This window comes from Oncorhynchus mykiss, chromosome 5 (genome assembly GCF_057628025.1).
Source record: "Oncorhynchus mykiss isolate SJ-2025 chromosome 5, ASM5762802v1, whole genome shotgun sequence".
Taxonomy (NCBI): domain Eukaryota; kingdom Metazoa; phylum Chordata; class Actinopteri; order Salmoniformes; family Salmonidae; genus Oncorhynchus; species Oncorhynchus mykiss.
The window spans coordinates 97101348-97118501 of record NC_143026.1 but is presented as its reverse complement, the minus strand read 5'-3'; the positions used below and the strand labels follow the sequence as shown (position 1 = coordinate 97118501).

Here is a 17154-nt window from a genome sequence, read left to right as displayed (position 1 = left end):
GATAACTTGTATTTGTCCTTACTGCTATTAGCCAATAGAAACACATTGAATAACAGATAGTCCTTACTGCTATTAGCCCATAGAAACACATTGAATAACAGATAGTCCTTACTGCTATTAGCCCATAGAGACACATTGAATAACAGATAGTCCTTACTGCTATTAGCCAATAGAAACACATTGAATAACAGATAGTCCTTACTGCTATTAGCCAATAGAAACACATTGAATAACAGATAGTCCTTACTGCTATTAGCCAATAGAAACACATTGAATAACAGATAGTCCTTACTGCTATTAGCCAATAGAAACACATTGAATAACAGATAGTTCTTACTGCTATCAGCCCATAGAAACGCATTGAATAACAGATAGTCCTTACTGCTATTAGCCCATAGAAACACATTGAATAACAGATAGTCCTTACTGCTATTAGCCCATAGAAACACATTGAATAACAGATAGTCCTTACTGCTATTAGCCCATAGAAACACAGTGAATAACAGATTCACTACACAGAACAACAGACAGCCCCCCCCCCCAAAAAAAAAAATCTAAGGGAAGTTGGTTCTGAAGTGTGTTGTGTCTTTACTATCATTAAACTGAAGACTTCGTTTTTATCAAAGATTCTCTGTAATTAGTATTACGCGATTTAAACTGATTAATCATGTAACTGTAATTAACTAGGAAGTCGGGGCACCAAGGAAAATATTCAGATTACAAGTTATAATTTCCCAATATCATCAAATCAAATCAAATGTATTTATATAGCCCTTCGTACATCAGCTGATATCTCAAAGTGCTGTACAGAAACCCAGCCTAAAACCCCAAACAGCAAGCAATGCAGGTGTAGAAGCACGGTGGCTAGGAAAAACTCCCTAGAAAGGCCAAAACCTAGGAAGAAACCTAGAGAGGAACCAGGCAATGTGGGGTGGCCAGTCCTCTTCTGGCTGTGCCGGGTGGAGATTATAACAGAACATGGCCAAGATGTTCAAATGTTCATAAATGACCAGCATGGTCGAATAATAATAAGGCAGAACAGTTGAAACTGGAGCAGCAGCACAGTCAGGTGGACTGGGGACAGCAAGGAGTCATCATGTCAGGTATTCCTGGGGCATGGTCCTAGGGCTCAGGTCCTCTGAGAGAGAGAAAGAGAGAAGGAGAGACAGGATGACCACATCAGTGACTCAACCCATAATAAATTATTCAGATATTTTCATATCTGATCAATAGTCTTCTGATTAATTATTTATTTTACCTCACGTTAGTCTCATTCCATACGTCGTAAATTGTTGGTTATCTGCACAACCCAGTCTTCACTATGAGTCATCCATACATCAATTGTCTTACATCATTTATTACTAACTAAGTAATTCACAGAAATGCATAAACAAACAAACATGGTAAATGTGGTTACATGAAATTATAGGAGAATGTGCCCCTAGTGGGCTGAACCGGCATGGCGGCTTGTTAGACAAAAGGGAAGTGGGGGTCGACTGAGAAGACAACACACAGTTGATAATTATAACAATTGAAATGCTAATCCTTTGCACATGAACGCTCACTCATTCGGGAACAATTGCAATCAGTCAATATATTTACGCTCAGGGTGTTGTCGGGATTTCTGCTGAAAGTTAGTTTCTGTTGGAGAGTTTCCCGTCCTCTCTCTCTCTGTCATGGTTAGAGGGGATAGTTCAGAGTGACATTCATTCATGTTGTTGTATAAAGAATGTTTTGGCGGTTGTCGTTCTTCGCGTTCAATGATACTGAATTCCTAGTTGCAGACTAGTAATTAATATCAACGACTTGTTCTTATTCTGTTGGTATCGATAGTCTAGTTCAGTCGTTTTCTCTGTGTTCTTCCTCTCCAGATCCTGGGGGCCCCTCTGAGTCCCAATGAGAGTTTCCTGCGCTACTTGACACTGCCCCAGGACAATGACTTGGCTATCGACCTGAGACAGACGGCTGTGGTCATCATGGCTCACCTGGACCGCCTGGCCGCCCCCTGCTCCCCCTCGCACTGCAGCTCCCCCACCTCCCACAAGGTACTACTGCCATCTGGACTTGGCCCTGCTACTGTGTGCTGTACACTGTTAAGACATAAGACAGCTCTACTCAGCCTCGTGTCTTCAGTGTTTCCATTGATCAGTGTTTCCATTGATCAGTTATCTGTAAGGCTCACAACTGCTCTCTTCAGATTTAATGGCCTGTGGTTTTTCATTTTTTTTGAGAATTCTCAAGAGCCAGGATTAGGGCTGCACAATGAATCAAATTGTAATCAAAATTGCGATATCGACATATGAAATATCCATATCGTAAGGTGCTGCAATTTTTTTTTCTTCTCAAATGCCCGTTTTTATAGTGTACTCTTGTCGTCTCACTCCAGTCTCCCCCTCTTCTCTCATGTGGCTGCTTGCTTCCGACACACCAAGCCCCACCCACTGTCACTCAATCAGGAACACTTGGCTGCTTCAGTCTGCTCGCTTCTGTTAGCTCGACCATGCAGTCAAGAAACAAGAACGATGCTGCTTTCGACTTTGCTTCTTCACATCAACCATGTTTTCTGTATCTTTATCTCTACAAACCGCTACTTACTTAGTCTTAGCAACCTCAACATTTGCAGTAGCTGCTAATTGCTAACTAGCTAGCTGGCTAGCTAAATGCATTTAGCTAGCAAAGATTATTGCGCTAGGGCAAATCTGACTAGGAAACGTCAGCTCTAATACAGGCCGTTGCCAGCATGTTTGTTGTGCAACGTCATGCTCTGAATTAGAGCGGAATAGGTAAAGCACATCCTAAGAAATGGGCGGCAGCTAGCCTTGGGGTTATAGAGTAGCGTCGGGTAACCGAAAGGTCTCTGGTTCCAATACCCCTAGCAGACAAGGTGAAGAATGTGATCGATGTGCCCTTGAGCAAGGCACTTAACCCTAATTAGCTCCAGGGACGCTGTACTACTCTGTCTGACCCTGTAAAACAACACATTTCACTGCACCAATCTGGTGTAACAATATAACCATTTTATTTTGATTCTAATTATTATTTTACTGAATCTAATGTCTCAATTCAAATGTAATTAGGGTTCCCTGGGAAATACTAACCAACACTTTGGTTTCTACTCTGTCGCAACTCCTACTATACTGTTTTTTTCATTCATTGTCATTCCAACCAACACCAACCATAGAATTAGAAGAGCCGACTCATTCTATTTCTATAATAACAACATAATATTAATGTCTTATGCCATTTAGCAGACGCTTTTATCCAAATCCACTTACAGTCATGCATTCATACATTCTTTACGTATCTGTGGTTTTGGTTCAGGCTGTCCTGGCATTCTTTACATATGGGGGGTTCTGGTTCCGCTGTCCTGGCATTCTTTACATATGGGGGGGTTCTGGTTCCGCTGTCCTGGCATTCTTTACATATGGGGGGGTTCTGGTTCCGCCAACCTGGCGACCGAGGTGTTTTTGATCAAAATTGCAATATTTAAAAAAATTGCAATTTGATTTTTGGACCATATCGTGCAGCCCTAGTCAGGATGTTGTGATGTGTAAATGGAAGCCTTTACTCTGTTACTAACATCTCTCTCTGTCTGTGCGTTCTGTTGGAGGACCATGGCAACATGCAGGTAAATTATGAAGCCATGTGTTGTGCATGAAGGACTTGATGTGATGTTTTTATATAGTTTATTCTTGCAAAAGTAAGATATGTTGGGGATGTGTTGATTACGTTGGTATATTTCACTGGTCATCCCCAAAGCCAACACCTCATTTGGCCGCCTTTCCTTCCAAGTTCTCTGCTGCCAATGACTGGAACGAACTGCAAAAATCACTGAAGCTGGAGACTCATATCTCCCTCACTAACTTTAAGCATCAGCTGTCAGAGCAGCTCACAGATCACTGCACCTGTACATAGCCCATCTGTAAAGAGCCCATCCAACTACCTCATCCCCATATTTGTATTTATTTTTTTGTTCCTTTGCACCCCAGTATGCTTCCTGCGCCGACAGAGATGGCAGCCTCGTTTCGCGTTTCTAGGAAACTATGCAGTATTTTGCTTTTTTATGTGTGATTTCTTACACTGTCACCCCAGGAAATCGTAGGTTTTATTACATACAGTCGGCAGGAACTATTGGATATAAGTGCAACGTCAACTCACCAACATTACGACCAGGAATACGACTTTCCCGAAGCGGATCCTCTGTTTGGCCCGTCACCCAGGACAATGGATCGGATCCCTGCCGGCGACCCAAAACAACGGTGCCGTTGAAGGGGCAGACGGAGCTTCTGGTCAGGCTCCGTAGACGGGCACATCGCCCACCGCTCCCGAGTATACTACTCGCCAATGTCCTGTCTCTTGACAACAAGGTAGACGAAATCCGAGCAAGGGTTGCCTTCCAGAGAGACTTGCGTTCTTTGTTTCACGGAAACATGGCTCACTCGAGACACGCTATCGGAGTCGGTACAGCCACCTGGTTTCTTCACGCATCGCGTCGACAGAAACGAGCATCTCTCTGGTAAGAAGAAGGGCGGGGTGTATATATGAATTCCTCACAATCACATGTCGACCGCATTATCTACCTAAAGAATTATCTTCGATTGTAATCACAGCCGCATGTATTCCCCCCCAAGCAGACACATCGATGGCCCTGAACGAACCTTATTTGACTCTATGCAAACTGGAAACCACATCCTGAGGCTGCATTTTATTGTAGCTGGGGATTTTAACAAGGCTAATCTGAAAACAAGACCCGAAATTCTATCAGCATATCAATTGCGCAAACCGAGCTGGCAAAACCCTGGATCATTGTCATTCTAACTCCCCGACGCATATAAGGCCCTCCCCCGCCCTCCTTTTTAAAAAGCTGACCACGACTCCATTTTGTTGCTCCCAGCCTTTAGACAGAATCTAAAACAAGCACCAGCGCTCAGGTCTGTTCAACGCTGGTCCGACGAATCGGACTCCACGCTTCAAGATTGCTTCGATCACGTGGACTGGGATATGTTCCGCATGGGACCATATCACCTCCACCCTACCTGACACCCTAGACCCACTCCAATTTGCTTACCGCCCCAATAGGTCCACAGATGATGCAATCACACTGCTCACTGCCCTAACCCATCTGGACAAGAGGAATACCTATGTGAGAATGCTGTTCATCGACTTCAGCTCAGCATTTCACACCATAGTACCCTCCAAACTCGTCATCAAGCTCGAGACCCTGGGTCTCGACCCCGCCCTGTGCAACTGGATCCTGGACTTCCTGACGGGCCGCCCCCCAGGTGGTGATGGTAGGAAACATCTCCACCCCTCTGATCCTCAACACTGTGGTCCCACAAGGGTGCGTTCTCAGCCCTATCCTGTACTCCCTGTTCACCCATGACTGCGTGGCCATGCACGCCTCCAACTCAATTATCAAGTTTGCAGACGACACTACAGTGGTAGGCTTGATTACCAACTACGACGAGGCAGCCTACAGGGAGGAGGTGAGGGCCCTCGGAGTGTGGTGTCAGGAAAATAACCTCACACTCAACGTCAACAAAACAAAGGAGATGATCATGGACTTCAGGAAACGATGGGACAGTAGTGGAGAGGGTAGTAAGTTTTAAGTTCCTCGGCGTACACATCACGGACAAACTGAATTGGTCCACCCACACAGACAGCATCGTGAAGAAGGCGCAGCAGCGCCTCTTCAACCTCAGGAGGCTGAAGAAATTTGTCTTATCACCAAAAGCACTCACAAACTTCTACAGATGCACAATCGAGAGCATCCTGTCGGGCTGTATCACAGCCTGGTACGGCAACTGCTCCGCCTACAACCGTAAGGCTCTCCAGAGGGTAGTGAGGTCTGCACAACGCATCTCAGGGGGCAAACTACCTGCCCTCCAGGACACTTACACCACCCGATGTTACAGGAAGGCCATAAAGATCATCAAGGACAACAACCACCCGAACCACTGCCTGTTCACCCCGCCATCATCCAGAAGGCGAGGTCAGTACAGGTGCATCAAAGCTGGGACCGAGAGACTGAAAAACATCTTCTATCTCAAGGCCATCAGACTGTTAAACAGCCACCACTAACATTGAGTGGCTGCTGCCAACATACTGACTCAACTCCAGCCACTTTAATATTGGAAAAATGTATGTAATACATGTATCACTAGCCACTTTAAACAATGCCACTTAATATAATGTTTACACACCCTACATTACTCATCTCATATGTATATACTGTACTCTATACCATCTACTGCATCTTGCCTATGCCGTTCTGTACCATCACTCATTCATATATCTTTATGTACATATTCTTTATCCCTTTACACTTGTGTGTATAAGGTAGTAGTTGTGAAGTTGTTAGGTTAGATTACTCGTTGGTTATTACTGCATTGTCGTAACTAGAAGCACAAGCATTTCGCTACACTCACATTAACATCTGCTAACCATGTGTATTTGACAAATACAATTTGATTTTTATATCTACTTGCACATTCATCTTCTGCACATCTATCACTCCAGTGTTTAATTTCTAAATTGTAATTACTTCGCCACTACGGCCTATTTATTGCCTTACCTCCCTAATCTTACCTCATTTGCACAGACTATATAGACTTTTCTATTGTATTATTGACTGTATGTTTGTTTTACTCCATGTGTAACTCTGTGTTGTTGTTGTGTCGAACTGCTTTGCTTTATCTTGGCCTGGTCGCAGTTGTAAATGAGAACTTGTTCTCAACTAGCCTACCTGGTTAAATAAAGGTGAAATAATAAATTACCGTTTGCCCTAGAAGTCCCTTTTCGTGGGGATGCGTTGACCAATAAAATGTGATTAGAGAGCATGATGCAGCCAGCCAGCCTTTTGAGAGCTTTCCAGAGAGATGAATATACCTTTTTGATAGTTGATGCCTTTGGCTACAAGGCTTTTTCTTTGCAGTGTTCACCTCATACATGGTCAGGTGATTTCTCCCAACTGAAGTTCCAGATGTTACTGCTATATTAGAATATAATTTATATTTAACTGTATTTTCCATCAGAGAATTTCCTTTTCCGTTAACCTCTTCAATGCTACTGCTACTTAAACTCGTCATACTGTGTAGACCACTGAAGCACCAATGGCATCGCTGCATTAACCCTGTCTCTCCTGCTCCCAGGGCACTCTGCAGGAGGTGATTGGCTGGGGGTTGCTAGGCTGGAAGCTGTATGCCAACGTGAACGGTCCTGTGCAGTGCAAGGCCCTGTCAGGCCTGGGGGTTTCCCAGATAGTCTGTTCCGAGAAGGGCTTCCTCATCCTGGCCAGCAGTGGAGCCGTCTACACACAGAACTACAAGAGCACCACACTGGTAGGAAGCATTCACTCACTGGAGCTCCTTCTGTCACCACACTGGTAGGAAGCAGTCACTCACTGGAGCTCCTTCTGTCATCACACTGGTAGGAAGCAGTCACTCACTGGAGCTCCTTCTGTCACCACACTGGTAGGAAGCAGTCACTCACTGGAGCTCCTTCTGTCATCACACTGGTAGGAAGCAGTCACTCACTGGAGCTCCTTCTGTCATCACACTGGTAGGAAGCAGTCACTCACTGGAGCTCCTTCTGTCATCACACTGGTAGGAAGCAGTCACTCACTGGAGCTCCTTCTGTCACCACACTGGTAGGAAGCAGTCACTCACTGGAGCTCCTTCTGTCACCACACTGGTAGGAAGCAGTCACTCACTGGAGCTCCTTCTGTCATCACACTGGTAGGAAGCAGTCACTCACTGGAGCTCCTTCTGTCACCACACTGGTAGGAAGCAGTCACTCACTGGAGCTCCTTCTGTCACCACACTGGTAGGAAGCAGTCACTCACTGGAGCTCATTCTGTCATCACACTGGTAGGAAGCAGTCACTCACTGGAGCTCACTCTGTCACCACACTGGTAGGAAGCAGTCACTCACTGGAGCTCACTCTGTCACCACACTGGTAGGAAGCAGTCACTCACTGGAGCTCATTCTGTCATCACATTGGTAAGAAGCAGTCACTCACTGGAGCTCCTGTCACCACAGTGGGTTAGGGTTAGGGTTCCTTCCGTCTCTCCTTTTAGGGCTGGGTGATATGGCCAAAATATCATATCACAATATTTGTAAATGTTTTGACGCTATGACGTATTTCAAATCAAAATCAAATGTTATTTGTCACATGAACCGAATACAACAGGTGTAGTAGACCTCACAGTGAAATGCTGAATACAACAGGTGTAGTAGACCTTACAGTGAAATGCTGAATACAACAGGTGTAGTAGACCTTACAGTGAAATGCTGAATACAACAGGTGTAGTAGACCTCACAGTGAAATGCTGAATACAACAGGTGTAGGTAGACCTCACAGTGAAATGCTGAATACAACAGGTGTAGTAGACCTCACAGTGAAATGCTGAATACAACAGGTGTAGTAGACCTTACAGTGAAATGCTGAATACAACAGGTGTAGTAGACCTTACAGTGAAATGCTGAATACAACAGGTGTAGTAGACCTTATAGTGAAATGCTGAATACAACAGGTGTAGTAGACCTTACAGTGAAATGCTGAATACAACAGGTGTAGTAGACCTCACAGTGAAATGCTGAATACAACAGGTGTAGTAGACCTCACAGTGAAATGCTGAATACAACAGGTGTAGTAGACCTCACAGTGAAATGCTGAATACAACAGGTGTAGTAGACCTTACAGTGAAATGCTGAATACAACAGGTGTAGTAGTAGACCTCACAGTGAAATGCTGAATACAACAGGTGGAGTAGACCTCACAGTGAAATGCTGAATACAACAGGTGTAGGTAGACCTTACAGTGAAATGCTGAATACAACAGGTGTAGTAGACCTTACAGTGAAATGCTGAATACAACAGGTGTAGTAGACCTCACAGTGAAATGCTGAATACAACAGGTGTAGTAGACCTTACAGTGAAATGCTGAATACAACAGGTGTAGTAGACCTCACAGTGAAATGCTGAATACAACAGGTGTAGTAGACTTTACAGTGAAATGCTGAATACAACAGGTGTAGTAGACCTTACAGTGAAATGCTGAATACAACAGGTGTAGTAGACCTCACAGTGAAATGCTGAATACAACAGGTGTAGTAGACCTCACAGTGAAATGCTGAATACAACAGGTGTAGTAGACCTTACAGTGAAATGCTGAATACAACAGGTGTAGTAGACCTCACAGTGAAATGCTGAATACAACAGGTGTAGTAGACTTTACAGTGAAATGCTGAATACAACAGGTGTAGTAGACCTTACAGTGAAATGCTGAATACAACAGGTGTAGTAGACCTCACAGTGAAATGCTGAATACAACAGGTGTAGTAGACCTTATAGTGAAATGCTGAATACAACAGGTGTAGTAGACCTCACAGTGAAATGCTGAATACAACAGGTGTAGTAGACCTTACAGTGAAATGCTGAATACAACAGGTGTAGTAGACCTCACAGTGAAATGCTGAATACAACAGGTGTAGTAGACCTTACAGTGAAATGCTGAATACAACAGGTGTAGGTAGACCTCACAGTGAAATGCTGAATACAACAGGTGTAGTAGACCTTACAGTGAAATGCTGAATACAACAGGTGTAGTAGACCTCACAGTGAAATGCTGAATACAACAGGTGTAGTAGACCTTACAGTGAAATGCTGAATACAACAGGTGTAGGTAGACCTCACAGTGAAATGCTGAATACAACAGGTGTAGTAGACCTTACAGTGAAATGCTGAATACAACAGGTGTAGTAGACCTTACAGTGAAATGCTGAATACAACAGGTGTAGGTAGACCTCACAGTGAAATGCTGAATACAACAGGTGTAGTAGACCTTACAGTGAAATGCTGAATACAACAGGTGTAGTAGACCTTATAGTGAAATGCTGAATACAACAGGTGTAGTAGACCTTACAGTGAAATGCTGAATACAACAGGTGTAGTAGACCTTACAGTGAAATGCTGAATACAACAGGTGTAGGTAGACCTCACAGTGAAATGCTGAATACAACAGGTGTAGTAGACCTTACAGTGAAATGCTGAATACAACAGGTGTAGTAGACCTTACAGTGAAATGCTGAATACAACAGGTGTAGTAGACCTTACAGTGAAATGCTGAATACAACAGGTGTAGTAGACCTTACAGTGAAATGCTGAATACAACAGGTGTAGTAGACCTCACAGTGAAATGCTGAATACAACAGGTGTAGGTAGACCTCACAGTGAAATGCTGAATACAACAGGTGTAGTAGACCTTACAGTGAAATGCTGAATACAACAGGTGTAGTAGACCTTACAGTGAAATGCTGAATACAACAGGTGTAGGTAGACCTTACAGTGAAATGCTTGTATTTGACAGTATTTTATGTTTTTTAATAAAACAGGTTCTAAATATGCTTTTATGAGTAGTAGGGTGGCAACTTATACATTATAATAGAGTATAGTGGGAGCACCTTGAATACATACATTATAATGGAGTATAGTGGGAGCACCTTGAATACATACATTATAATGGAGTATAGTGGGAGCACCTTGAATACATACATTATAATGGAGTATAGTGGGAGCACCTTGAATACATACATTATAATGGAGTATAGTGGGAGCACCTTGAATACATACATTATAATGGAGTATAGTGGGGAGCACCTTGAATACATACATTTTAATGGAGTATAGTGGGAGCACCTTGAATACATACATTATAATGGAGTATAGTGGGAGCACCTTGAATACATACATTATAATGGAGTATAGTGGGAGCACCTTGAATACATTGTTCTTTGACATGACAACGAATTAATAAGCCAAGGAGGAATTATTGACATGGTAGGAACCAAAGTATTGGGCAGTGTTTCCCAGGGGACCCTGATTAGATGTTACATTACATGTTTTCTATTACCTCATGTAGCTGGCTAGCTAGGTCTGTCCCCGAAATAAATACATAAATTGGTCGACCAAGGGGTCGTCTGTTCTTTCGACCAATCAATTGGTCTAAATTTGTAAAAAGTGTGTATTTCCCGTTGTGTCTCTCTCTCTCTCTCTCTCTCTCTGTGTGACGAGCACCGTATCAATGCCCATGATTTTGGAATGAGATGTTGGACGAGCAGGTGTCCACATACTTTTGGTCATGTAGTGTATGTTCATCTCAAAATTGGAAAGGCACTCGCACATCTGAGCGATCTCTGTTCCAGGCGCACGGTAACAGTAGAAGAAGAAACCCACAACGCTGCTCTTTATTGACCTAATGCTTCAGAGCAGTGTATGTTAAACTCCGACAGGAAATGTGTTTATGATACAGCAGCCGTAATGAAACAACAGGAGAAATGATCACTTCGGTGCTGATGAGGATATTGTTGTTGAACCTACCAGGCTCCCATGCTGGTCCATGCCCTGACCTCCAGGAAGATAGTGAAGCTGGCAGCTCATCCAGACGGACAGCACTACCTGGCCCTGTCGGCCAACGGAGAGGTCTTCTCCTGGGGCTGTGGAGACGGGGGCCGCCTGGGCCATGGAGACACCACGTAAGTTACTACACTGCACTCAAAAAATCATACTTATGACCAGATTTCTTCTGCATGTCTACTAAATTCATAAATTATAGTCCAGTTAATGTCTGAGACCTCAGAAGTTACATTGACGTCACCGGCCCACCACACCAGCTCATCATAGCCTGCTCCTCTGCTCCTAGCTGTCCTAGGTATCATAACCTGTTCCTCTGCTCCTAGCTGTCCTAGGTATCATAACTTGTTCCTCTGCTCCTAGCTGTCCTAGGTATCATAACCTGTTCCTCTGCTCCTACCTGTCCTAGGTATCATAACCTGTTCCTCTGCCCCACCAGGTATCTGGAGGAGCCAGCAGTGATCACAGCGTTCACAGGGAAGCAGACAGGGAAGAATGTGGTGCAGGTAGCCTGTGGGAGCACCTACAGCGCTGCTATCACAGCTGATGGAGAGCTGTACACCTGGGGCAGGGGTAACTACGGACGGCTGGGACACGGTGAGACCTCTCACCTGTTTCTCCTGGTCACACTACTGGACTAGACCTAACCACTACTGGACTAGACCTAACCACTAGTGGACTAGACCTGGACTAGACCTAACTACTACTGGACTAGACCTAACTACTACTGGACTAGACCTAACTACTACTGGACTAGACCTAACTACTACTGGACTAGACCTAACCACTACTGGACTAGACCTAACCACTACTGGACTAGACCTAACTACTACTGGACTATACCTAACCACTACTGGACTAGACCTAACCACTACCGGACTAGACCTAACCACTACTGGACTAGACCTAACCACTACTGGACTAGACCTAACCACGACCGGACTAGACCTCACCACTACCGGACTAGACCTAACCACTACCGGACTAGACCTAACCACTACTGGACTAGACCTGGACTAGACCTAACCACTACCGGACTAGACCTGGACTAGACCTAACCACTACTGGACTAGACCTAACCACTACTGGACTAGACCTAACCACTACTGCACTAGACCTAACCACTACTGGACTAGACCTAACCACTACTGGACTAGACCTAACCACTACTGGACTAGACCTAACCACTACTGGACTAGACCTAACTACTACTGGACTAGACCTAACCACTACTGGACTAGACCTCACCACTACTGGACTAGACCTCACCACTACTGGACTAGACCTCACCACCACTGGACTAGACCTAACCACTACTGGACTAGACCTAACCACTACTGGACTAGACCTAACCACTACTGGACTAGACCTAACCACTACTGGACTAGACCTAACCACTACTGGACTAGACCTAACCACTACTGGACTAGACCTAACCACTACTGGACTAGACCTAACCACTACTGGACTAGACCTAACCACTACTGGAATAGACCTAACTACTACTGGACTAGACCTAACCACTACTGGACTAGACCTGACCTAACCACTACCGGACTAGACCTAACCTAACTACTACCGGACTAGACCTAACCTAACCACTACCGGACTAGACCTAACCTAACCACTACCGGACTAGACCTAACCTACCCACTACCGGACTAGACCTAACCTAACCACTACTGGACTAGACCTAACCACTACCGGACTAGACCTAACCACTACCGGACTAGACCTAACCTAACCACTACCGGACTAGACCTAACCACTACCGGACTAGACCTAACCACTACCGGACTAGACCTAACCACTACCGGACTAGACCTAACCACTACCGGACTAGACCTAACCACTACTGGACTAGACCTAACCGCTACTGGACTAGACCTGGACTAGACCTAACCGCTACCGGACTAAACCTAACCACTACCGGACTAGACCTAACCACTACCGGACTAGACCTAACCGCTACTGGACTAGACCTAACCGCTACCGGACTATACCTAACCACTACCGGACTAGACCTAAACACTACTGGACTAGACCTAACCACTACTGGACTAGACCTAACCGCTACTGGACTAGACCTGGACTAGACCTAACCGCTACCGGACTAGACCTAACCACTACTGGACTAGACCTAACCACTACTGGACTAGACCTAACCACTACCGGACTAGACCTAACCACTACTGGACTAGACCTAAACACTACTGGACTAGACCTAAACACTACTGGACTAGACCTAACCGCTACCGGACTAAACCTAACCACTACCGGACTAGACCTAACCACTACTGGACTAGACCTGGACTAGACCTAACCGCTACTGGACTAGACCTAAACACTACTGGACTAGACCTAACCACTACTGGACTAGACCTAACCACTACCGGACTAGACCTAACCACTACCGGACTAGACCTAACCACTACCGGACTAGACCTAACCACTACTGGACTAGACCTGGACTAGACCTAACCACTACTGGACTAGACCTAAACACTACTGGACTAGACCTAAACACTACTGGACTAGACCTAACTACTACTGGACTAGACCTAACCACTACTGGACTAGACCTGGACTAGACCTAACCACTACCGGACTAGACCTAACCACTACTGGACTAGACCTAAACACTACTGGACTAGACCTAACTACTACTGGACTAGACCTAACCACTACTGGACTAGACCTGGACTAGACCTAAACACTACTGGACTAGACCTAAACACTACTGGACTAGACCTAACTACTACTGGACTAGACCTAACCACTACTGGACTAGACCTGGACTAGACCTAACCACTACCGGACTAGACCTAACCACTACTGGACTAGACCTGGACTAGACCTAAACACTACTGGACTAGACCTAACCACTACTGGACTAGACCTAACCACTACTGGACTAGACCTGGACAAGACCTAAACACTACTGGACTAGACCTAACCACTACTGGACTAGACCTGGACTAGACCTAACCACTACTGGACTAGACCTAACCACTACTGGACTAGACCTAACCACTACTGGACTAGACCTAACCACTACTGGACTAGACCTAACCACTACTGGACTAGACCTAACCACTACTGGACTAGACCTAACTACTACTGGACTAGACCTCACCACTACTGGACTAGACCTAACCACTACTGGACTAGACCTGGACTAGACCTAACCACTACTGGACTAGACCTAACTACTACTGGACTAGACCTCACCACTACTGGACTAGACCTAACCACTACTGGACTAGACCTGGACTAGACCTAACCACTACTGGACTAGACCTAACCACTACTGGACTAGACCTAACCACTACTGGACTAGACCTGGACTAGACCTAACCACTACTGGACTAGACCTAACCACTACTGGACTAGACCTAACCACTACTGGACTAGACCTAAACACTACTGGACTAGACCTAACCACTACTGGACTAGACCTAACCACTACTGGACTAGACCTGGACTAGACCTAACCACTACTGGACTAGACCTAAACACTACTGGACTAGACCTAAACACTACTGGACTAGACCTAACTACTACTGGACTAGACCTAACCACTACTGGACTAGACCTGGACTAGACCTAACCACTACCGGACTAGACCTAACCACTACTGGACTAGACCTAAACACTACTGGACTAGACCTAACTACTACTGGACTAGACCTAACCACTACTGGACTAGACCTGGACTAGACCTAAACACTACTGGACTAGACCTAAACACTACTGGACTAGACCTAACTACTACTGGACTAGACCTAACCACTACTGGACTAGACCTGGACTAGACCTAACCACTACCGGACTAGACCTAACCACTACTGGACTAGACCTGGACTAGACCTAAACACTACTGGACTAGACCGGACCACTACTGGACTAGACCTAAACACCACTGGACTAGACCTAACTACTACTGGACTAGACCTAACCACTACTGGACTGGACCTGGACTAGACCTAACCACTACCGGACTAGACCTAACTACTACTGGACCAGACCTGGACTAGACCTAAACACTACTGGACTAGACCTAACCACTACTGGACTAGACCTAACCACTACTGGACTAGACCTGGACAAGACCTAAACACTACTGGACTAGACCTAACCACTACTGGACTAGACCTGGACTAGACCTAACCACTACTGGACTAGACCTAACCACTACTGGACTAGACCTAAACACTACTGGACTAGACCTAACCACTACTGGACTAGACCTAACCACTACTGGACTAGACCTAACTACTACTGGACTAGACCTCACCACTACTGGACTAGACCTAACCACTACTGGACTAGACCTGGACTAGACCTAACCACTACTGGACTAGACCTAACTACTACTGGACTAGACCTCACCACTACTGGACTAGACCTAACCACTACTGGACTAGACCTGGACTAGACCTAACCACTACTGGACTAGACCTAACCACTACTGGACTAGACCTAACCACTACTGGACTAGACCTGGACTAGACCTAACCACTACTGGACTAGACCTAACCACTACTGGACTAGACCTAACCACTACTGGACTAGACCTAACCACTACTGGACTAGACCTAAACACTACTGGACTAGACCTAACCACTACTGGACTAGACCTAACCACTACTGGACTAGACCTAACCACTACTGGACTAGACCTAACCACTACTGGACTAGACCTAACCACTACTGGACTAGACCTAAACACTACTGGACTAGACCTAACCACTACTGGACTAGACCTAAACACTACTGGACTAGACCTAACCACTACTGGACTAGACCTAACCACTACTGGACTAGACCTAACCACTACTGGACTAGACCTAACCACTACTGGACTAGACCTCACCACTACTGGACTAGACCTCACCACTACTGGACTAGACCTAACCACTACTGGACTAGACCTAACCACTACTGGACTAGACCTAACCACTACTGGACTAGACCGAACCACTACTGGACTAGACCTAACCACTACTGGACTAGACCGAACCACTACTGGACTAGACCTAAACACTACTGGACTAGACCTAACCACTACTGGACTAGACCTAACCACTACCGGACTAGACCTAACCGCTACCGGACTAGACCTAACCGCTACTGGACTAGACCTAACCACTACTGGACTAGACCGAACCACTACTGGACTAGACCTAAACACTACTGGACTAGACCTAACCACTACTGGACTAGACCTAAACACTACTGGACTAGACCTAACCACTACCGGACTAGACCTAACTACTACTGGACTAGACCTAACTACTACTGGACTAGACCTAACCGCTACTGGACTAGACCTGGACTAGACCTAACCGCTACTGGACTAGACCTGGACTAGACCTAACCACTACTGGACTAGACCTAACCACTACTGGACTAGACCTAACCACTACCGGACTAGACCTAACCACTACCGGACTAGACCTAACCACTACTGGACTAGACCTAACCACTACTGGACTAGACCTAACCACTACTGGACTAGACCTGGACTAGACCTCACCACTACTGGACTAGACCTAACCACTACTGGACTAGACCTAACCACTACTGGACTAGACCTAACCACTACTGGACTAGACCTAACCACTACTGGACTAGACCTAACCACTACTGGACTAGACCTAACCACTACTGGACTAGACCTAACCACTACTGGACTAGACCTAAACACTACTGGACTAGACCTAAACACTACTGGACTAGA

At 45.3% G+C, this 17154-nt stretch overlaps 1 protein-coding gene across 23 annotated transcripts in view; it reads left to right on the top strand.

The window, feature by feature from the left end:
- The window catches only part of herc2 (HECT and RLD domain containing E3 ubiquitin protein ligase 2), a 228445-nt gene that overhangs the window by 26623 nt on the left and 184668 nt on the right, over window positions 1–17154 (top strand). For 22 of the 23 annotated variants that reach the window (XM_090236518.1, XM_090236516.1, XM_090236507.1 and 19 more), the window contains exons 10-13: window positions 1872–2045; window positions 7152–7340; window positions 11382–11533; window positions 11851–12008. In XM_090236518.1, coding sequence (XP_090092644.1) covers window positions 1872–2045; window positions 7152–7340; window positions 11382–11533; window positions 11851–12008 — 673 coding nt within the window. Of the gene's footprint in view, window positions 1–1871; window positions 2046–3612; window positions 3629–7151; window positions 7341–11381; window positions 11534–11850; window positions 12009–17154 lie in introns of those variants that run through there. The other variant, XM_090236521.1, reaches the window with a different exon arrangement.